The sequence below is a fragment of the Physeter macrocephalus genome, chromosome 7 (assembly GCF_002837175.3).
Source record: "Physeter macrocephalus isolate SW-GA chromosome 7, ASM283717v5, whole genome shotgun sequence".
Lineage (NCBI taxonomy): Eukaryota > Metazoa > Chordata > Mammalia > Artiodactyla > Physeteridae > Physeter > Physeter macrocephalus.
This window is the reverse complement of record NC_041220.1, coordinates 72912476-72936846: the sequence shown is the minus strand read 5'-3', so window position 1 is coordinate 72936846 and position 24371 is coordinate 72912476. Positions and strand designations below refer to the sequence as shown.

Here is a 24371-nt window from a genome sequence, read left to right as displayed (position 1 = left end):
GCGACCCCCGCAAAATCAGTGCCTAAAAAACAAACAGATTTGGCATTTGTAATTACTGATCACTTCCCCACCCAAGAACATCAAACAACGGCAAGACGCTGGAAATCGCACCTACAGCACAGACTTCCGAACAAGGAAAGCTAGAAGATAACACACTCCCTCCCAAGCTCGGGCGCGACCCCGCCTTCCCCCTCCCAGCTTCAGCTGGATGGAACATTCCGTGCGAAAGCTTTGACAGAGCGCACACTCGGAGTCACGTGGAGCAGCAGCGTACTCGCGGCCGCCTTGCGGGATGACGCTAGCTAGGGTTGCCAAGGGGCGGGGCAAGGCGCCGCGGAAAGGGCGGGGCGAAGGAAGCCGTGGAGGCGGGGCGGGCAGAGTGGAGGGGCGGGCGGAGAGGGGCGAGCGGGAGGGGAGGGCCCAGCGTATTATGGGATGCGGCGGTGGAATGGCGCTGGGCGCGTGATTTTGAACAAACCCGGGTCTGTGTCTCGGAGGCGCCGCCGCCGCCGCGGCTGCGGGGAGCCCAGGGAGCGCGGCGTGAGAAGGAGGCGGCGGCGCCGCCGGCTTTGGTGAGTGTCAGCCCCCGGGGTGGGGGCCTCTGGGCGGGCGGGCGGGAAAGGGGGCGCTGCGGGTGGTGGCGCGGGCGGAGGGCGCCGGACCGCCCCCTCCGGGAGCCCGGTCTAGTGGGTCGTGGCGGAGAGCGGGAACCTGCCGTCTGGGGGCCGCCGCGCCGCATCCCTGGGCCGCAGGGGGAGGGAGGATCCTCCGGGCTCGGCCCCTTCCCGCCGGCGCTCGGGAGGGCGGCTGTCACCCAGCGGGGCCGGCGCTCGGCCGGCAGCCCGCCCTTCCCGGCGGTCTGGAGGAAGGGCTCCCGCGGCTGTTGACACGCACACTGCGCGGCCCGAGGAGTCCCCGTGTTGGTACCGGGTTTCTGGGAACCGGTTTTGCTGCTGTGTCATTTTGTACCAGCTCCTCCTTTCCCTACTGCCCGCCACCCCTTTCTTCCTTTGCCCCTTTGTATGGTGTCTTCTTCGTGTATGTCCGTTTTCCTCGCGAAGCCCACCAGTCAAATGTCACAATGTTCCCGAGGTGCACGGGGGAAGGGAGCGGGCCAGGACTTAGCTTGGCCAACCAACGGTAAACACCAAGCAGAGTAGGGGTGAACAGGGCTGGCGGTGGGGAAATAAAGTTTAAAGATAAAGAAATTGGGAAGGCTTGATACTCTCAGAGTCTAGCAGGCTGCATATAGAAACGGCGACTGGGCTGGGTGATAGATAGCACTTGTTTAAGCCTGAAGCTGCCGACTTTTATATGGAGTTGTCATTCAAGCAAGGTAAGGAAATTAAATGTCTTTTTTCAACTTCTGCCTTTCTCTTCTTAAACTAACTTTTAAAAAAGGCGGTAGAGTGGCTCTGTTCGAAACCTTGAAATTCAATTTGCTCATTTCAGACAGGTTTTTTAGAGCTTATGCTGTAGTTGAATGGTAGGTATAGAATTCAGCTTTTCAGTGGGTGGTTATCAAATCTGAAATTAACAAAGGTAGTCAACTTAGTTTTTTTAAAAAAATTCTGTTCCCGTCAGAAGCCTTGCAGCTTATGTTTTCCTGATATTTCTTTGATGATTAAAATATGCGTATATTCTCTTTTAGTTATTTATTAAACTGCATGATGAGAGGAGCTGGTGGAGCTGGGTGGGTAACTCTAGGGTCTTGCTCTGAAGCAAGCTGCTTATTTTCACAGTATCAAATAAACATATCAGCGGCAGATTTTTTTTTAATTTGGTGACTTAGATTTTAAAAGCATTTGGCAAAGAATTTTAACTTAGAGGTATATTTTCTGTATTTTAGAAATTGTTCACTCATGAATAGGTTCAGTACATTTTAAACTTAGTGGCACTTTGACGTCTTAAACCAATGACAAACGAACTGGAAGTCACAGTGTTTATGGACAGAAACGATCAGACGAAATTAAATGGAAAATAGTTCAGAAATTTATTTTGAAAACTAGACCTTTTGACCACAGTATCTGCATGAGAATCAATGCCTGTAATTTACAAATGTATCAAAGAGGTCGGACGTGCAGTTAGAAGTAGCCCATTCTGTCAAAAGTAGTGCTGACGGTGGAGGAAAATGTCAGAGCTGGTGAATGACATTAAAGTCTTGATCCTGTTTTTAGTGTCTGAGAGGGACACAGTGAATAAAAGGCATTCCGTCATCTCTCTCAAGTTGCTTTCCTGAAAATGAAAGAGTTTGGGCTTTTTATTGCCCTTCTGCTCCCTTCCGCATGTTTTTTGCTCTTCAAAACAAAAATGTGCCGGACTTGGGGCTCCGCAGGTAGCGCGACTTGCTTTCGCGTTGCTACCGGGCCCGCCGGAGCACCATCTTTCGTGGCAGGGTGAAAGGTCTCAGCGTGGGCTGTGTGTGCATTAGTATCTCCCTGAGCATTTGAAGGTTGGCGGGGCCGGCGGGAGGTTTCCCCGGATATGTGGGTGTGCGCCTCTCCGGAGGGGAGGGCCGGGGAGGGGAGGAGGAGGAAGGGGGAGGTTACTGGCGGCGGCGGCGGCGGCGGCCCGGGCTCCGGCTGTCGGGGAAGCTGCTGAGCTGTGATGGTGATGACGAGGTGAAAATGGCGGATCTTTCGAAATACAATCCCAGCCCCTGACATACCAGAGGCGACGGCCGCGGCGGCGTCGCCACCCGGGCTCCCTCCTCGGCCCCCGGGATCCCTGTAGCGGTCCAGTTCGGGCAGACTGGGGAAGGAAGCGGCTGGCCGGAGCTACCGTGCACAGGCAAAACAAGCACCGCCCGGGCTCGGAATTGCCCGGGACCTTCTGGAGTCCCCACCTCGGAGCCGGAGGGAGGAGACAGCGGCAGCCGCCGGAGGTAGAGGAGAAGGGGATACCCGAGGGCTGGCTGCTCTGTTTTGAGCTCTCTTTATTTGGGGGAGGGGGTGGGTAGGAGAAGAATTGCGTTGTGGGTCAGGGAATGACTAGTTCAGAGTGCAAAGAATCAGTAGCCTCATAATGACATCAACATTATTCTTTGAGTGTTAAGAGGGCTTGAGTTTGCTCTTACACCTAAGGCTGCTGCTGAGGCCTAGATGAACCGCTAGCAGTTATCATGATTACCTGATTTAATATTTAAAATATCCACTCTGGCGGGTGTTGGTTTGATGATGTTCAGCAGTTTATGGGGTTGTATGTTTCTTTAGGGAGGCAGAGCATTGGCATTTTATTCTGCATTTAAGCTCTGTGTCTTAGATCATAGTCTGTGACTTGTTGGGGTGTGGATGTTCACATTTTTTGAGCATATGGACCAGTTTTGTAATCATTAAAACTGTTGTCGTTTTCTTTTATGGCTCTGTCATCTATAGAGGACCCCTTGGGCCCTGCCATTTGGCAAATAACAATTGAGATACTGTCAGTCATATTTGATATCCATGTTTTTCCCTGCCTCTCATCCATTTCGTGAATTCAGAGAGTAAAGTTATGGAAAATTTCACAGTAGATTTTATGATCCAAGTGAAGTGCAGCTCTGGGCGCTCTATTTTGGTTCACAAGTTTTACCTTCATTGTTAAGAAGGAAGTTGTGATGGCTTGATGCTCGCACTTGATACGAGTCAAATTTTAAGTTGGTTAAAGATGAATTGAGACCTCTGTTTTATTTTACATACTGGACTTGTTAGCCCTTTGTTTAAAGAGCTGGAGAATTGGGTTGATTGACTCTGTGACAGCCATTGTCTAATTTTGTTAGGTTACCTAAAGATTCATGTATGTTTTAGATTGTGCTGCAGATCCCCAACTGTAGTGTTACTGAAAAGTTACATGTGAATCAAATTTTTATACATTAATTTGGGGCCCTCTGTTTTTTTCCAGCTTTTGTAGTGGAAGGTTGGGTCATTGGAAGGTTGAATATATGAATGAACAGAGAGGTGAATGTTTAAGAAATGTCCCCTGGTAATGTTTATGATAGCAGTGATTTTCCTTATCCAAGTTCCCTACAAAGAGATGATGTCATAGTATGTCATACAATATTATTCATTGAGTGTTTTATTCAGAGAGGAAATATTTGTGTGTATAGCTTGGACATTTGAATTCATTCACTAGAAGAATAAGAGACCAAAAAAAATTTTTTAGGGGAAATAACTGAGAGGTACTCAGAGGTTTTAGTTAATGAATTTTCTAAATCATTTTTTTCCTGATATTCTCGTTTTATCCAGTAGGAATTTGGTTGTTTTTGTTGTTGTTTCTTATAACTTTTATGTTGCAGTTATTTGGTCCATGCCAACCCAGCTGCTAAGTTAGTAGTAAAACTAAGAATTTTTGAAATAATTAAAGAGGGAGATTTAGTGCTTTTTCACTGGCTTTCTTTTTTATTTTTTTAATCACCGAGTGCTATTGTCTTTTTGTGATTCCTTGTGATTGTCTTTCAAGACCAGCTTTTAGATTATTGCGGTTAAAACAACTAAAATTAGAAGTGTGTTAGAAAGAAATGAAGAGTTATGCCAGTGGAGGTAGTCGGTCGTCTGTTTTGGTGGAGAGGAGCATTACAGATTCCTGTTACTTTTTTCAAATATTACTATTGGGTATCTATTATGTGTCACATACTATGATAGGGATGGGCGATACCTCAGTATCTTTGCCTCAGGAAACTTTCACTTTAGGAATTGGTGGAGATAAAGTTGTAAGGATAGGTTGGGTAGGACCTTAATACAGAAGGCCTTGAGACTTACAGAAAATTTTTGAGTAAGAGTGTGACAGCCTCAGAGATGCACTTGAGGGAGATAAGTCCTGTAGCTTTTTCTGTAGGCGGTATTGCAGGTAAGAGGAGATAAAGGTAAAAATAGGTAGTTGGCTCTGAGCTTTGGAGATTGGAAACTCTTGGTTACAGTGGGAAGGAGACATTGTGAAGGTGTAATCTGCATGATATATGACAGATTAAAAGTTCTGTGGAGAGGGAGTTCCCTGGCGGTCCGGTGGTTGGGACTCCATGCTGTCACTGTCCAGTGCCCAGGTTCAGTCCCTGGTCAGGGAACTGAGATGCCATGTGGAGCTGCCAATAAATAAATAAATAAAGTAAGTAAGTAAATAAAATATTGAAAAAAGGGAGAAATCAGGAGAAGCTAATTTAGATAGAGAAAGAAGAGAAGAATTTTCATTTGAGCTTTAGTGTACCGCATAACTGTCTTCTCAGTAACCCTGCAAGTAAACTAGGGCTTAGAGAGATTATTGCTTAGGGTTACATGATAAGCAACTAGGAGAGTCAAGATTTGGAAGCAGATCTTTCTGATTTGAATCCCCATGTTTTTTCCACCAGGTTAATCTTGAGCATGAATAATATACAATCCCTCTTTAAAGGGAAAAAAATACTGTGGATCCTCAGTATTGGCCTAAATAGTTTTATTTTATTAAAGTATTTAATTTTTAGATGTATATAAATTCCTTATGCTTATTGCTTTTATGGAAGTATAAAAGAAAAGTAAATTTATAAATGAAATATAAACAAAACTACAAAACCAGTAAAACCAATTAAATTTAGGGTGATGGATGATGTTGTTTTCCTGAAATGAAATCTTTCTTTGCATAGTGAATATACTATTGTGGGCCTTGGCTAGGTGTGCAGTTTTCTATATGCTGTATATCCTATGATAACTCAACTCCTACACTACTTTTCTGTGTTTGAATGCTGCAGAACTTTCCTCCCTAAATCATTGGTTAGGTGGTTTGGCTTTCACTTGGCATAAATATATCATTTACCTTGTAAGACCTTTCTATGCCCATTCTAATTCTGGTACCATTGATGGTAGATATGAGGTGGTTATCAAGGTGATCCAGAATATACTTTTAAAAAATAGATATTATTGAAATGAAAATATGAACTTCTCAAAATCTCTTCAAGACTCATGTTTTACAGTTTACTGCTCCCAGCTTAGTTTGAGAAATGGAGTTCTGTACCTAGTTTTTGAGTTTTTGATGTTTGATCTTAGAAATGAAAGCTAAAATCCAAGTAGTATAGTTAACCAGATAGTGCTGGTGGTAAGCTCTAGGTACAAAAGTGTAATTCTTAAACATTCAAATGTTTCTGTCCCAACATCTGGCCAATTACTCACCTATAATATGATGATAGGTCGTTGCCATTTTATATTAGTATGTGCAAGAATGAAAACAGTTGTTTACCAGGTTGTCCTCCACCTGTAACTAAGGGAAAGAACAGTGTTTCAGCACTGGTAATATTCTCTAAGAAACCATTTAAAAATGTGAAAGCATATGGGCTTCCCTGGTGGCGCAGTGGTTGAGAGTCCACCTGCCGATGCAGGGGACACGGGTTCGTGCCCCGGTCCGGGAGGATCCCACATGCCGCGGAGCGGCTAGGCCCGTGATCCATGAGCCGCTGAGCCTGCGCGTCCGGAGCCTGTGCTCCGCAACGGGAGAGGCCACAACAGTGAGAGGCCCGCGTACCGCATAAAAAAAAAAAAGTGAAAGCATAGAGCATTTATCATTTCTATCTTATATTATTTTTTATATTATATTTAACTCATTTCTTTAACTGCCCTAAATCCGTCCCTCCATTTATCTCTGTCTTGAACTAATTACTGTAATAGCCTTCTAACTGGTTTCCCTGCCTCCAGTCCAATAAAATACTGAGATGAAGTTAATCCCCCCAAAGTACAGCTGTGATCATGCCACTCTTCTGTTGATTTCTGAGGTCTGTCTGGGCAAGGGCTTTGGTTAATTTCCCTCCACAAAGTTGGGAAGCAATACATATTAATTAAATGCTGATAAAAAACATAAACAAGTTAAAAACTAAGGCTTTTAGAACTTTATTTTATGAGCAGAAATGTTGGAGGCATGGAGAATGCATTGTATGTTCAATATTCTTTTCTCTCCATACCTTGAAAGGTAACCTTTCATACAGATGAGGTAAACTAAAGCTCCTCAGTCCCATTGGCTTGTGAAGATCCTCTCTTTTCTTGGAGTGGTCCTCAACACAGAGATGATGAGGTTGCATGTGCTGGTACATATCTTCCATTCCTAAGGGATAAAATTAGAGTGATGATTCATGTAACTAGATGGCCAAACCCTTTCCTGCCATGCCCACAAGCTCCTTTTGAGAGTTTCTTTTAGCATAGGCCACCATGCCCTGCATGTGACCCTGACTGAAACAGATATGGATGTCTAATCATGAAGCAGTTATCACAATCTGCTCAGTGGCCTGTGAGGTGTGCTGGCTCCTGAACTCTGCACAGCCCGTACTGCTTAGAGACTGGCCAAATGAATCAGACCTTTTCTTGTTAGAAGTTTGAACTTTACTCCTACTTCCAAGGGAGACTCCTAGTTCTATGGCTCCTAGTCTCTTGTAATAGGACAAATAGGAAGACATGTTCTGCCTGATAACAGAGCTTTAAAATACATGAAGAAGCAAAAATGCATAGAAGAGGAGAAAATGACAAAGCCACAATCATATTTGGGAATTTTAACAGCCTTTCTCAGTAATTGATAGAAAAGGAAAAAGAAAGACTATGGAAGATGTGAAAGACACTATCAACCAGCTTGACCTAATTGACTTTTATAGGGTGCTACTACCCTCAGCAACCACAGAATACATGTTCTCTTCAGGTGCATGTGCAGTGTTCACCAAGATGCACCATACACTGAGCCTTAAACTAGTCTCTAAATTCCATCTACACATGATGGAAATGGTAATTACAGTCTCTGACAATAATAGGAGCAAATTAGAAATCAATAATAAAAGGTAGAAAATCCCCAAATATTTGGGAATTAAATAGCGCACTTCTTTATTTTCCGTATATCAAAGATGAAATCACAAGGACTATTAGAAAACATTTGAAGCGAATGATAATAAAAACATATTGAGATTAGTAGAATGCAGTTAAAGCAGCATTGGGGGAATTTTTAACATTAAATGTTTATTGTAGAAAAGAAGGTTTAAAATCTTTATGGTAATAAATTTGGCAACTGAGAGGAATAGACAAATATCTTAAAAGATACAAACTATCAAATATCAAAGGTTTAAAATCAATTATCTAAACCAAGTGTTGACAAATTTTTTCTATAAAGGGCCAGGTGGCAAATATTTTAGGCTTTGTAGGGTAGTGTGTATATATATACACACACACACACACACACAGTGTATATATATGTATGTGTGTATATATATGTATATATATATATATACACACATACATATACTCACTCTTGCCCAACTATTTACAAATGTAAAAATCATTCTTAGCTGCAGAGAAATACATAAACAGACCGTGGGCTTAATTTGGTCTGTAGGCTATGGTTTGTCGAATCCTGATCTGTGCTTCCATCTGAAGTTTCTAGAAAAAAACAAATTAAAGTAAGCAGAAGGAAAGAGATAAAGGTAATAGTGAAATAAAAAATGGACAAACTGTTGGGAAAAATCAGTGGAGCCAAAATCGTTCTTGAAAAGATCAATAGGGCTTCCCTGGTGGCGCAGTGGTTGAGAGTCCGCCTGCCGATGCAGGGGATACGGGTTCGTGCCCCGGTCCGGGAGGATCCCACATGCCGCGGAGCGGCTGGGCCGGTGATCCATGAGCCGCTGAGCCTGCGCGTCCGGAGCCTGTGCTCCGCAACAGGAGAGGCCACAGCGGTGAGAGGCCTGCGTAGCACAAAAAAAAAAAAAAAAGAAAAGAAAAGATCAATAAAATTGAAAAATCTCCACCTAGACTCATCAGAGAAAAAAAGGAGAAAAGGCAGAAACTACCAAAATGAGGATGGAAGAGTTGCCATCTCTACAGACATTAAAATAAAAGAATGTTTTGTATAACTTTATGCTAATAAATTTGGCAACTTAGAGGAATAGACAAATTCCTTAAAAGATACAAACTATCAAATATCAAAGGTCACTCAGAAAGAAAGAGAGAAAGAGATAACCCGAATAACCCTACACGTATTCAAGAAATTGAATTTATAGTTAAAAACCTCACAAGAAAGCTTTATGTCTAGATGGCTTTAGTGGTGAATTCTAACAAACATTTCAGGCAGAAATTGTAACAATTCCATGCAGACTCTTCCTGAAAATTGAAGAGGAGTGAAGACCTCCCAACTCATTTTATTAGACTAGCATTATCCCCAGAGAGCCACTACAAAAAAACTACAGACCAGTAGCCCTCCCTCATGAGTATAGACAAAATTGCTTAACAAAATATTAACCAGTAGAATTTGGCAATATGTACAAAATATGATTTTATACAATTTTATATAATTTTGAGTGGAGTTTATTTCAGGAATGCAGAATTGGCTTAATAAAAAAATCAATATAACTCCCAGACTAAAAGAGGAAAGCCATATGATTATCTCACTAGTTGTAGAAAAAAACATATGATTAGATATCCATTTATGATTATGATTGAAAAAAGAAACAACTACAAACTGGTACTATAAATTAGCTTCCTCAACCCAAAAGAGGGAATTTATGAAAAACCTACAGCTAAGGGTAAGTTTGGGAACAAGGTAAAGATGTCTGCTCTTACCACTTTTATTCAACATTTTACTGCAGGTCCTAGCCAGTGCGGTAAGGTAAGGACAAGAAACAAAAGACATGCAGATTGGAAAGGAAGAAATACAGATCTTATTCTCAGACACCATGGATTATCTTTCTAAAAAATCCTAAGGGCTCTACATCGAGATTTAGTGAGTTTAGCTAAGTTGTTAGATACATGGACAATATAAAATAATCAGTTGAATCTCTGTATACTAGCAACAAACAGTTGGAAAATGGAAAAAAAAAGACCACTTACAATGCATCAAAAAACGTGAAACACTTAGGGATAAATTTACCAAAATATATATAGAAAGAAGACCTATACACTTGAAGTACAAAAAACATCGCTAAAATAAATAAGTAGAGAGAGATACTTTTGGGAAACAGTTCTCCCTGGGTCTTTGCGTTTCTGTACTTTTTTTTTTTTTTTTTTTTGTACTTCTTACAAGTGAGGCGGTGACAGCCCTTTTATTTACTTTTTTTTTTATTTAAAAAAAATTTTATTTATTTATTTTTGGCTGCGTTGGGTCTTCGTTGCTGTGCGCGGGCTTTCTCTAGTTGCGGCGGCTTGTTGCGGAGCACGGGCTCTAGGTGCGCAGGCTTCAGTAGTTGTGGCGTGCGGGCTCTAGAGCGCAGGCTCAGTAGTGTGACAGCCTTTTTAAACAATTTTTTCCAGGATGTTTATATAGCATTAAGCCTTGGATGATAGTGACTCCTGCTGTTGCAAAGGGCAGATTTGCTTATTGTCCAGTATAGTAAAGATAATATCTCCCTTTGGACAAAGGGCAGGTGTGCTTCAGGTTATAAATGATTCAGGTTCCTTAAGCTCAGGGTCCCTCAGTTGTGGTGCAAACCTGCTGCCTGCACAGTGTCTACCTGGGCTTCTCTCCACATCTGCCCTGTAGGACTTGGGGGCAACAGGGGAACTGATACACACATGATACTTAGGTTCTTTGCTGTGCTTGGAGTATTTAAGTCCTGTGTCTCTGACCTAGGCCTACTGTGTTGTCTGCCAGTATCCACGAAGCAGTGACAGGCTACTTTATTTGCTTGCAAGGAGAGTCTAAAATCTCAACCCCCTCCCAGTACTTGACAGTTTTAGCCATAAGAATGGAGTGCTGACAGAGACAAGGCTTTTTGAAAGAGAAAGGATGAGGGCCTTGAGGGCTGGGCTAGGGGATATCAAAAGACTCTCTGGCATCTGGCAGCGAATGCTCTCACCCAGGTGGTGGTCAGGGGTGGCAGAGGCAAGGGAAGTAGGAGCCCTTCAGTGTTCTACCTTTTAATGAATATTTAGGGGCTGAGCTGAGAGGTAGCCTGAATGGTTACCTTGGTTGTTGTATACTCAACTCCACGGCCCTAGCAGAAGGGCGGCGGGGCTGTAGCTGCTGAGTCAAGGAGTCCCCAAAGCTGAGAAAATGATGTTAGAAATGAGGATCTGGGTGGATCGAAAACCTTAGAAGTTTGTTTGGTTGAGCTGCAAGTGTGGGGGCTTGAAACTGAAAGTAAATGCACTGTCTGACCGCTGTCGCCTTCCGTGGGGTGACCTCTCCTCTTACACCTTGACTTCAGGTGTTTTAAGGAGAAAGATGAATAAGGGTTGGGCTGAGGTCTCCCTATCCTTAATGGAGACCAGAGGCCACACCCATCTGTCTAAACATGCTGGGGGAACTTCAGGCAGAAGAGGGAGTGAAACTTTTATGGTTGTGTTGGTTACTGACACCCAAGTCATCATCCTGCCTTGTTCTATGGGGGATGGAATGTTCAGAGACAACTGATGGGTCTTGGGCAAGGTCTGTGGTAGGGAAGGGAAGTTAATGTGGCACTGTGGGTGGGGCCGTTTATTGTTGTGTACTGTTATTGTGGCTTCCATTGCTGAAGGTATAATTGGTGTTGATGTTTTAACGAGCCTGTCTGTAAATGCCCTGTTCTGTAAGTGCCAGAGGGGATTCTCCTGATTAGGAAGAAGTGCTAGAGAAGTGCTCATACTTTGGAAAGCCTAGTGATTCCTCTGAGCTACAAGTTACTGTGGCTGATGATTTTGCAATGTATATAAAGAACTCATCCAACTCAATAAGAAGATAAAAAACCCAATATTTTAAAAATTTGGCAAAAGGCTTTAACACAGGCACTTTTTAAAAGAAGATATACAAATAGATAACATTCATATGAAAAGATGCTCAATGTCTTTAGTCTTCTGGGAATTGCAAATTAAAACCACAATGAGGGGCTTCCCTGGTGGCGCAGTGGTTGCGCGTCCGCCTGCCGATGCAGCGGCTGGGCCCGTGAGCCATGGCCGCTGAGCCTGCGCGTCCGGAGCCTGTGCTCCGCAACGGGAGAGGCCACAGCAGAGGGAGACCCGCGTACCACAAAAAAAAAAAAAAAAACACAATGAGATACCACTTCACACCCACTAGAATGGCTAAAGTTAAAAAGACGACAAAACCAGTTGTTGGTGAGGATGTGGAGCAGCTGGGAGCCTCATGCATCGCTGGTGGGTGTACAGAATGGTACAGCTGAGTTGGGAAGTAGTTTGGCAGTTTCATGCAAAGTTAAAAATAAACTTACCTTATGACCTAGCAAGTCCACTTCTAGGTATTTATTCAAAAGAAATGAAAATATCTATACATAAAAAACTTGAATGTTCATAGCAGTATTATTCATAATAGTCCCAAAGTGGAAACAGTCCAAATGTCCACCCACAGATGAATGGATAAACAACTTGTGGTAGATTCATCCAATGGGATGTTACTCAGCAATGAAAAGGAACTGAGCTGCTAATAAGTGTAAGAATAAAGATAAATCTTAAAAAACATACTGAGGGAAAAGGCTTATACTGTATATTCCTTTATGTCATGAGTATGTAATATATGATTCCATTTACATGAAGTTCTAGAATGGGCAAAAAGGCAACACTAATCTAGTGAAATGATAGAACAGACCAGTGGTTGTGTAGAGTAGGATTTTGGGGTAGGAGGTTGACTGTAAAGGAATAGACTTATTTTTTTTCTCCATTTAAAAATACCAGTGGTAAAAATTTAAGGCAGTAAATTTTGTGATTAAAATTATGAACTTTGTATCATAAAACATATCCTGAGTTTGAGTTCTGGCTCTACCATTTACTGGCTAGCTGTGTGACCTTGGGCAAATAGTTTAACCTTTCTAAGTTTCCTCATCTGTAAAATGGGGGTGATAATGATACCATATTAGAGTTGTCAGGATAGATTAAATTATGCCATCACTGGTAGATAGTAAGTGCTCAATAATGAAGATTAATTTTGGCAGTATTAGTATTTGTCAATGCTAATAATTATAATTTGCTGTTCATGTCTGTTACTCAATCTTGGAATGGGGATTGCATGTTTATATTTTTTTTAAAAAGGGAAAAGAAAGAATTACTGATTAGGTTCCTATGGATCTTAGATGTTCTCTGGGAAGATAACTTATTTAGTCAGTCATAAATATGATGAACTCTTTAATATGTGAAGATAATGGTACTAACTCCTTTATTGGAAGTTCTGCATGACCTTTGGCTGAAAGCATCGCAGTTCTGATTTGTTCGTAATCTGCTTTATTATTATTACCATTTTTTTTTCTTTATGGGGACTAGCTGTATACCTCTTAAATGGTTCCCTTTGTGACATTTTGAATGGCTGAGGAGGATTTGAGAATCTTCTTTCCAAATAAAGCTTTCTTTAGTATGAAGCTAATTGATCAGACTTGGGCCAGATAAGCCATTTGACCTACAGTTGCTGAGATGGATTCCTTTAACATTAATTTGAGTCCTTAATGGATTTTTATAAATGGTAACCTCATTTTAGGACCTCACTCGCTGGAGATTTGAATATATTTTCTAAGATCTGTGTATATTTAAATCTTTATTTCCTTGTGCAAATCAGCAGTTTTCAAGTCTGTCAGTAGGAAAAAAAAACAGCCCATAACTGGGAAGAAGTAAGATGATCAGACATGTCAAAGATTAAAAGGTTTTATTTATGAGCAGGAACTGGAAAGGAGTTTCCTGTAATTATGTGACTTAGTGTTGCCTGAATGCAGTATACTTTTGGGTTGAGACATGGCAAATGAGAATGTTTGCTTCTAGTTTTGTGTCCCATATGACTTATATTTCAGAGTCTTGAAGGTTGAGGATTTGTTAAAATGGTTTAACCCAAGTATGCATCAGGAATGTCCTTCATTCAGTTATACATCAGTAAAAATTTTTGTTTTGTCATTTGCATTTTTCTTGAATAATTTTTTTTCTTCTCTTAAATCTATTTTGAAACCTAGTAATTTATTCATTTTTCAAATTTTATTGCAGTGCCTGATCAACTTTCTAGCAGGAGAACGATCATGGAGGTGGTGCCAGCTGAGGTGAATAGTTTGCTTCCAGAGGAGATAATGGACACTGGTATAACTTTAGTGGATGATGATAGTATTGAGGCTGTTATTGTTTCATCCCCAATTCCCATGGAGACAGAACTGGAAGAAATTGTCAACATAAATTCTACTGGTGACTCTACAGCCACGCCCATTTCCACGGAACCAATAACAGTGTACAGTAACCACACTAACCAAGTTGCAGTGAATACCACAATTACTAAAGCAGATTGTAATACCACAGTGAAACCAGCTTTTCCAAGTGGCCTTCAAAAACTTGGTGCTCAGACTCCTGTGACTATATCAGCCAATCAGATTATTTTAAACAAAGTATCACAGACATCTGATCTTAAACTTGGCAATCAGACCCTTAAACCAGATGGACAGAAGTTAATTTTAACAACTTTGGGCAAGTCTGGTTCACCAATTGTTTTAGCACTACCCCATAGCCAACCCCAGGCTCAGAAAGTTACAACTCAGGCCCAGTCAGGAGATGCTGAGTTACCACCGCAGCAAATTAAAGTAGTTACCATTGGAGGGAGGCCAGAGGTGAAACCTGTCATTGGTGTCTCAGCATTGACCCCAGGAAGTCAACTGATTAATACTACAACTCAGCCCTCTGTGTTACAGACCCAACAGTTAAAAACAGTACAGGTAAAAAAAAAAAAAAAAAAAAAAAAAAAAAAAAAAAAAAGGGCGCTTACTAATTAAAATGCATGTTAAATATTAAATTGATTCATAGTTGCGTGTGTAGGGTGATTAAATGCATAGTTGTTACTGAATTCTTTTGAATGTTGCTTTTAGTAATTGTGTGGGTTTTTTTGTAAAGTTTGATATGTCTAATGCTTTTGAAAATTTCTGCCAGAGAACTTAGAACTTAATTTTGGTTAAATTCCAATTTAGTGTATTTATAGCTTTTTACTCATTTTAAAACAATTTTATTCTCAGTAGTAGTTTGAGTACAAGGATGTTCTGCTGGTATAAAGACGCCAGAGTTGATGTCAGGCTGTCAAAAAATCATTCAGACATGATATTTTCAGCTAACAGATGGCCAAAGTCTAGGAAAACTTGCTGCTCTGAGAAACCCTTCAAGCCAGCAGTAGTGCATACCAGCCAGTGCGTGCCTCTTTTTTGGAATTTACTGTCCATTGCATCGCTCATGTTTGCAATGTAGAAAGGCAGTGCCATGTGATGGAAGGTTTAGAATTGGACCAGTTGGATTTCAGTCTCTTCTCTGCTGCCCTCCCAGCATGGAACTTTGGATAGGCTACTTATTTTCTCTGAGTTTTTGATTTTAGCTGTAAGATGGCTATTTGATCGTGATGAAACACATAAGAAAAGATAACTCTTTGGTATGGTTCTCAAAACATTGAGAATCCTTCAAAATGGTACCCATTGTTAGTATGAATAGGACCCTAAGATAGAAGGTTATCAGAACATATGTTAAGTGGTTCCCCATTTTTCATGCCCAGTAGGCCTTTTTAGGTCACCACTACTCTTAGAAATACAATGATCCACTTAAGACCAGGGAACACAAATGCATTTCCTGTTTGAAAGAGATGGCTTTTAGAAAGAAGGCATGAGTTAGAGAAATAAAGCAGGTGTATAAGGAAGGAGGAAGGTTTGGGGAACTGTCCACTCTCAGCTGATATTAGAAATAATGTTTTGGTTATTATGTTGGCAAAATTGTTAGAAACTTATTTTTCACAGGCTTTTTATTTAAGAACTTCATAAGATTTCTCAAACTTTATAATTTGTCCATGTCCCTTCTGCCACTATTAAACATTTAGTGTTCTTTCTTGTTCATTATCATCTCTCACTTAATTCTGACTTCCTTTTACTTTTTTTGGTGAGGATCTCTTGAATGAGATATCCTATCACCATCAACCACCTTGTCCTCAGCTTTTTAATCAGTTTTAAAACTTGTTTTTATTGGTTTACCAGAGTTTATCTGGCTTTGGGGATATGGATCATAACCATGTTCGTAAGATACTAAAAATGTAAATCAGAATGTCATTTTTTTTTTCATTTACAAGAGCAATGTATATATACTGTTTGTAAGACCAGTTTACTTGTACCCACTAGTTTTCTACTATAATCCCCTAAGTACCAACAATAAAAACAAAGACTGGGGTCTAATTCTTATAACTTCTCTTCTTGTCCTTACTTTTATAAAATCTGATTCTATTTATTTAAAAAGAACTTCTATGTAAAAACGAAAACAAGAGAAACCCCATTTAGAATATTGTTCTACTTGTCCAGTTATTTTTAGGCAACTCAAATCTTTTCAACTCAAGAGTAGCCTATAAAGCTCTGAAGCACTGAAGCACAGAAAAAACAAACAAAAAGCTATGCATCTATCTGTATCCATTTTAGGCAACAGAATATTTGGTTTACTTCTACATGGTGTGTATGATCCCCTGATTTTTTTCCCAGACGGTTCTCAGCATTGTCTTAAGTTTAATCAGAGTATTGAAACTTATTAGGGTGTGGACAGTAGGAAAGGGTGGAAGAAGGAGACCCATCTCCAAAGGTGCCTGCTGAGGCCAGAGGCAGTAACAAAGAGGTATAGTTACACTTAATTACAGATACATAAACACTTTCTTGTGTTTCTTGTGCATAGTATATAAGAATAATAGATAATTAGCCGTCTGGAACAACGTAACTCCTTATTAGTTCCTGAAACTGTATAACACAGTGCCCCAAATTACCTGCATGTATTATTTGATCACATCTTTGGCAGTCATATTTGTAAATTTCCTTCTTTGATTCATTTTTGTTTTAATCTGCTAATTAGATACATTTGTTAAAAAATGTTCCTTTATGCTCTGTTTTATTTAATAAAGTAAATTTGTTCTAGGGTAGTTTAGAATTCATAATGCAAAAAGCCTGGTTCCTTGACAGAACTGGAAATCCTTATTTTCAGCAATGCTACACTAAAGAAACAAAACCACAAGGACAAGTTGAGATTGTTCATTTGAATAATTAATGTGCTTTTGGTCGTATTGTTTACATTTTTTTCCTGGTTGGTAAGTATTCATATAGTTTTATGATTGTGAAAATCAGTTAAAAATGGGGAAATACTTTAAGTTCCCAAACTCTATAGCTAAGATTACCTATTTCGAGACACAGATTTCCAAGAATATCAATACCTCTACCTCTTGAGATTCTTAATACTAAGTCAGTCAATAGACAACATATTCTAACTTATTTTAGAGTTTTAGGCCTGTAAATACACTTGGGAAATATTTGTGTGTCTCCCAAATTGCATCAGTTTTTAAAAGTACAATTATGGATTTATTTGGGTATATCAGAGTTTTGCAAGCTGGATATTTTTTAATATAGTAGGGAATCTCTTTGGTTCTTTTTTTAAAAGGTGATTTGTGTTTCCTTTACATTTTGTTTTGTCTGTAATATGTTCTGAGTGTAAGAAAGTAATATATTCTAATATTTTAAGTGTAAGAAAATATGTTATTAAGTTTAATTTATAGTTTGAGCACAAAGCTTATATTTACTTAGTTCTGTAATCAGTTACAGCTTCTGGTATGTTTTGTCATTTAAGTTGGTCATGTTTGTTCATTTTGAGTTATTATTTCCAATAATACTACTTTCAGGGCCTCAATTTTCAATCTGACAAAGATAAAATTAGTATTTAATGTCCTTCCTGCTCTGAAAGTCTATGATTTTTATCATAGACTGATAAAAAAAAGTCTATGATTTTTATTATGGCTAAAGGCTATGATTTTTTATCATTGCTAAATTTCTGCTTCTGACTTTTAGAAAAAGCTGTGCCTTGCATACATTGCAATTTCAGTATAAGAACATTGGTAACTCTACCTTCCTTGACTTGTGGAGAACTTTAGTTTAGGGCAACAGTGTACCATGTATAACGTAAAAGCAGAGATGAATAAAACATAGACCCTCCCTTCAAACAATTTATAGTCTAGTAAACTGTATTTTAGTAAATAGTATTTCAGAGGCTTCACCTTTAGAATAGTCTTTGTTTTGCCAAACATGTCTCTTTGTATCCCAGTGTGTTAACTTGTGCAGTTCCTTATTTATCTGCCCCTGATATATAGATCTAAAGTTGAAGATATAATCATGAGCCTATCTTTTATGTGTATTTATATTTTGCTTCCAGGGGCCGATGAAATTATATTTATCATTTGCACTATGCTTTCTTAATGTACTCTACTCCATCTTTTTATTATTGAATAATTCGTTATTTGGAAAAAGATATTGCTGTGCCATATTTGTGTTTCATTATTATTATTAAATGGTTATTTTAAACATTAGTATTGAACATTAAACATTATTTTTAAAAATTAATTTGTTTTTCATTATATGCATTTGTCCCAGAGACTAAAATAAGGATTTGTAATAAAATCCAAAGGTATTATTGTATAATGGCTTAAGGATGTGATCTTATTAGTATTTTGATGAATGGCTGCATTTTAAATGTTTTTAACGTCAGTACTTAGATATGTTTTGTTAAATGAGCTGGTTTCACATGTACTTCTGTATATCAGTCTTGTCTAATTTTGATTGAATAGGTGTTTTATAGAAACAATGGTCTTTATAGTTACTTATATATTTCAGATTGCGAAGAAGCCTCGAACACCAACCTCTGGTCCAGTAATCACGAAGCTGATCTTTGCAAAACCAATTAATAGTAAAGCAGTTACAGGACAGACAACTCAAGTATCACCACCAGTCATTGCAGGTTATATTTCTTTATAGTTTGTTTAGCTAAATATTTACCTTCCTTTTAGGTTTAAAAAAGGCTGTTCTACTACCTTGAAATGTTTTAGTGCTTATTACTGTAAATCAAACTGGTTAGTAAGAAATGTTACACTTATTAAATGTGTCCTTCAAGCAAAATGCCTTATCTCTAAATCAGTCCATTACTTTAGCCTCTTTCGTTTTTGGTATACCTTGAAAGTAGTGAAGTCTCAGACTCTGATAATACTAGCTAACATTTACATAGTGTTTGCTATGGCCTCCACGCTATTCTTAGCTCTTTACATAGAGTGACATATATAATCCTCTGGCAATCCTATGGGGTAAGTACTAATAACATCCCCATTTTGCCAGTGTGGAAACAGAGGCACTCAGCTAGTAAATGGCCAAGTTGGAATTTGAATTCAGGCAATTTGTCTGTAGAGCACATGCTAATAAGTCTATTAGGTTTAAAGTAATATATGTGAGAGTATAGTATTTTATGGTTTCTGTTTGAATTTTTGGTTTCCGTATTTTAATATTCTCTGTATGCAGTTCTCTATGAAACAGAAAATTATCACAATGATAATAATTACTTAAGTGAGAACAGAATTTTAGTTGTATTACTTTTACCAGCAAATTCCTCAGTGTGGCCCAGTTCTCTGTTATTATATACTTTTAAGATATGTCATCACCAATAACACCTCAGAAATCTTGACTTGGAGTATTTCACTCTTTATTATTCTAGTTTATCTGCCTTTGTACTTCCAATCTAGTAATTCTTTCACTTTGAAATCTCTGATCCATTAACTCTTCCACTTTCTCATTAATAATCCCTTTCCAGTCCTCAAATTCTTCCTTACTTAGCATGGAGTTTATGACCCATCATTATTGCTGCCTGAAAACACCATTGATTCTCTTTTCACTCTCTCTTTCTATAATGTCTTGGTTAAGCCCAGCTCTCTTATTTCTTCTTGCCTGGCAAGCACCTCAGTACTTCTGGAGAAAATCACACAGCTGTGGTGACTGGTCTTTAATTCAGAGCTATACTAACATTACTCCTTTCACCATTTAGGAGCTCATTTTTAATTTCCATTGTTCTAATAGCTTATGGAAGCGCCTCTGGGTGGTAGACTTTGACTAGAGACTTTGAAATGCTAATTACCCATGTCTAGAATGTGTATTCTTGATGAAGGTACTTCAAATATTAATTAACCATCCTTGGGATATGTATTAAAACCACTTCCTACTGTCTTTGATAAATTTACAGACAGTATAGCAGTAGGCAACTCTGAAGTCAGTGGCAGTGAAATGATCATTTTCCTAGGCTTTGAATTATAATATATAGGGAGGCTTCTCTGTTTAGCAAGTGAGAGAAGGCATGGGGAGATTGTAATTTGAGGGCAGTGTTGGGTGAGTGAATGTTCTCTTTTTCTTTTGGCCTTCAGTAGAGATTTGGGATGGTATAGGATGCTCGTATCTAGAGAGCTGTCATGGGAGATAGGTATGGCCCCAGAGGAAAAACTGGAAAGGGTTCGGATTTTGAGCTGCTTCAGGCAGTGGGCTTTAGTTGGCTGAAAGTGAGGAAGGCTTGGATATGTTGATGATAAAGGGACCACCAGACCCTTAGGAGGTTGGGTGAGTAGAGGTGGTTAACGAGGAGGGGTGTCTCAGTGCCATGTTCTCTACTGCTTTTGAGTTTGAGAGAGTCCCTTAAAACTTTTAATTATATAGTGGCGAAGGGGAGCTGTATGCTAAAGAACTGTGGTTTTGCAGAAGTGTCTGAGTGAATATTTGGTAATGTCAAGATTTCACCTCTCTTACATTTGACTATAATGGATGTCATTGCTGGGTCTTTGGGTGATTTACCGTGTGTTGCACACTAATCATAGCTTCTCCTTTTAATTACAGACAGACTTATTAGCCCTTCCAAAATGCATAGAGATAGTCTTCTATTAAATTTCACTAGAATTGTTGGCATTAAGTTCAGTTTGGAGGGATAATTTCTACTGTTAACTAGTAGTTTATAGCTTTTTTAATTCATGTAAGCCAAATTTTAAACCACCAAAGTAGCTCTTGCTGAATTGTCTTATCACAAGGAGGTTCCATTATCTTTATATTATAGCTAAGGATCTTTCAAATTACATTTAGACTGCTAATTAATGACCTTTGGGCTTTTCATGGAAGATGGGTATCTTTTTCTGTCTTTTAATCAAGGTGAACTTAGTGTTTGTATAAAATCAATTTTTCTAAAATGCAAATATGATCTTGTCACACCCTTCCTTAAATTTTCTTGGCCATATCCATTTCTTGGCCTTAATCCTTCAGGAATAAGTTCAAATGCCAGAGCTTTCTTAGCATTAAAGTCATTTATTATGTAACATATACCTTTTTCATTTTCACCTCGTATTAGCTCCAGACCTACTGATGTAACTTATTTCAAGAGGTCACCAAATGGCCCATATTCTCTCAGAACTTAGGCCCTTGGCACTGTTGCTTTTACCTGAAATGACTTTTTTTGCTTTCCTTATGGCTGACTCATCCATTTTATCTTTGGATTATCTCCACCTGTCTTGGAAGTTTTTGATCCCTAGGTTTGGCTAGGTTCTCTTTTCTCTGACCATCTCCTATATATTTCCATAAAACTTGGTTATACCTACCAAATACTTAACTTTAATCAGACTTCTGTTAAATTTCACACTGGCTTTTAATGTTTCCATTAGTCATGGTATATTGTAATACTTGGTTTCCTTGTCTGTCTGTCTCCCCTATTACACTTAAGATTTTTCTTAATAGTAATTTTGGATTTTGTTTGCCATCTAGTTTTTAAAGATTAATTATTTTTTAAAACATTATGATAAATACACATAACATAAAGTTGACCATTTTAACCACTGGTGGCGTTAAGTACATTCACGTTGTTGTGCAACCATCACCACTGTCCGTCTCTAGGACTTTTTTCACATTGCAAAACTAAATCTTTGTACGCATTAAACAATAACTTCCCAATTCCTTCCTTCCCCCAGCCCCTAGCAGAAACTGTCTCTATCAATTTGACTTTTCCATGTATCTCGTATAAGTGGAATCGTACAGTATTTGTCCTTTTATGACTGGCTTTTTGTGACTCTCTGATACCTAGCACAGTTTCTAGCACATAGATGTGGTTCAGTGAATGTGTATTGTTGAGTGAATATGTATAACATGGAGGCAGTGTGGTGTATGGGAGGAGCTATTAGGAGACTTGAGTTTTAGTTATGGGTCTTCTGTTCATTTTCTCTGTGATCTTGGGTAAATGTATTTTCTGTTCATCTTACTCCTTTCTGTAAAATGTTGATACCAACCACTTCACATGACTTTTGAGATGGTTAAATGAGGTACAGAGGTCCTCATTATCAGAGCTCCCAAGGTACAAGGTTGCTGCTATAGTAGAGAAAACTCCATCAATGTGAAAATATTCACTAATGAATTAATCTCGTGTAGAATTAGTCCTGGCTCAGATAAGCTAGCTCTCTGCTCCCAGCCTGTCCCATCTGTAGCTTTTTGGTTATGTCTCTTTTGATTCTTGGAGAATACCTGACAGTAGAGTGTAAAATGCTTTGCAAATGGATTTCAAGGTGAAATTGTATAACTTGTATACTTTCTTGAATCTGTCTGCAGAGCCAAGGATAAACAGGGATTTGGAGATTAATTAGGAGAAATGCTATCTGGATGAAAAACAAGTGGCCCTTCAAAAAAGAATAATTTGAATTTTAAAGGATATAGAGGGTTCTTGGGAAAATTGATGAAATCCTAAAATATTTTGGCAGAAATAATCTTCTGTATCATCCTGTTATGCCCATCAAACAGAGTCTGTCATTGTGCTGTCATTACTAATTTTCAGAAGAATCCTTTCCCCCTCAAATTAAACAGTTCATTCTAAGAGATAGTATAGTTGTAATTATAAACTGAATTTTTGTTAAATATAAGCAAAAAAAGTTTCAGTTTTAGGGATTTTTGTTGTTGTTATTTACAGTGAAATTTTTGTCCTTGTTTTAAATGTAATTCACGTTAAGTGGCCTTTTTCTGGTATCAGTTATCCTCAGGAATAGAGGATTTTTATATGTATGTTTTCTGAAATGTATGTAATGCTTAACAAATAAGAAATTATAGTAATAACTGTAAATGATGATCATTTTATGAAAATATGTCTTTATTGGTAGTTTCTTTTCTTAAAATAATGATTTTTGGGGCTTTAGGCTTATCCCAGAGGTATTAGTTTTGGAAACCAGAACAGACAAACATGCTACTTCAGGCAGGCTCCACATTTGAGGGTGCCCTTCTAAAAATATTTGATATAGATTCATTTAGTTTATATAGAATTGACTTATTTAGTTATGATGTAATTCAGCCTTAAAAAACCTTAGCAAAACTCTCAACTGAAATTCATTAAGGAATATGTCAATAATATAAAATGTAATCATGTACTAAAAGAAATTTTTAAAAAATATTTAAAATATTTTAAAAAGTCATGTGTCGGACAAAACTTGATTCATCTTAAAAAAAAAAAAGTATACTGTTACATTGTTATTAGAAAAAAACAACAGCCCTGAAACTCTTACATGCTAGTTCTCTATTTTTGTTTGAAGGGTAAGACCCTTCTTTTTTTCTCTTTTCCCTTTTTCTCTTCCTCTCTCCCTCTCTCTTTCATCTCTAACTGTATCTGTAAGTTAAATCATAGCATCTAAAGGGATTTTAGAGATAATTTAGTTATCTACCTTCTCTATTTCTTGAGTGCTTTGAGTTCCTCTTCAGCCAGTGGATTTGATTATCCAGCATCTGTTTTGAACACCTTCAGTGAGTAGAAACTCACTCATATAGAAACAGTCGTTTCAATTGGAAATTTTTGTTAGAAGTTCTTTCTTACTGCTTAACTGAAAATTTTCTGTTTCTGTATATTAGTGTGTGCATCTGATGGATACAGAGTGGTTCTAATCCTTCAACTTGACAGCATGGATCAATTAGGACAGTCTTGGTTCTGTGCCATAATAAACAGTCTTTAAATCTCAGAAGTTTAAAAATACACAACTTTTATTTTGTATTCATACTTCATGGTTATCTGCATGTCTACTGTGGGTTAGAAAGGGGGCTCTTCTCATCATGGTCCCTCAAGGACCCCGGCTGATGGAGGAGCCACCATCTCAGACGCGGTGAGGAAAAGAGAGCTTTGGAAGATCTTGCATAGGCAGTAAATGTTCTGACCCAGAAATGACACACATCACTTCTACTCATAATTTTTTGGTCAGAACTAGTCATATGGCCCTAATCTAACCACAGGGAGCAGCAGGGATGGGTAGGAAGGGCAGTCCTACTGTGTGCCCAGAATGGAAGGGGAGGAGGTTGGCGCCAGAATGGTGAATGGCAGTATCACACAGTCTTTCAGGAATTTGTATTCCTCTCTCGCCTAGGACAAAAATTCCTAATATTTCAACTCCTTGTGATATGATTTCCAATTCCGTAAGCCATCCAGACACACTATAGTTTTTCTGTGTTGTTCCTGAAGGATATTTCCAGAAGGGAACACAGCATTCTTGTTGGAATCTGGCCAGGACAGCTAGAAGAATTTTTTTTTTCCCTTTTGGCAGACTAAAATGAGACAGTATTAAACCAGTGTTCAAGTTAGTTCAGTGACTGTCTGTTTTATAGATGTGGACTTAAACTGTATCCTGAATGGTTTCAGTTCAAAGAGAAGAAGCTGAGGTATAGTAGA

General features: G+C 38.8%; 1 protein-coding gene across 4 annotated transcripts in view; it reads left to right on the top strand.

Moving 5' to 3' along the window:
- Window positions 1-407: 407 nt before the first annotated feature.
- Window positions 408-24371, top strand: part of LIN54 (lin-54 DREAM MuvB core complex component) — a 65814-nt gene continuing 41850 nt past the window's right edge. The window contains exons 1-3 of one of the 4 annotated variants that reach the window (XM_024115388.3): window positions 408-572; window positions 13848-14560; window positions 18506-18629. In XM_024115388.3, the coding sequence (XP_023971156.1) occupies window positions 13880-14560; window positions 18506-18629 (805 nt within the window). In that variant the 5' untranslated portion in view covers window positions 408-572; window positions 13848-13879. Of the gene's footprint in view, window positions 573-2465; window positions 2885-13847; window positions 14561-18505; window positions 18630-24371 lie in introns of those variants that run through there. The other 3 variants (XM_024115390.3, XM_024115387.3, XM_007127560.4) reach the window with 3 other exon arrangements.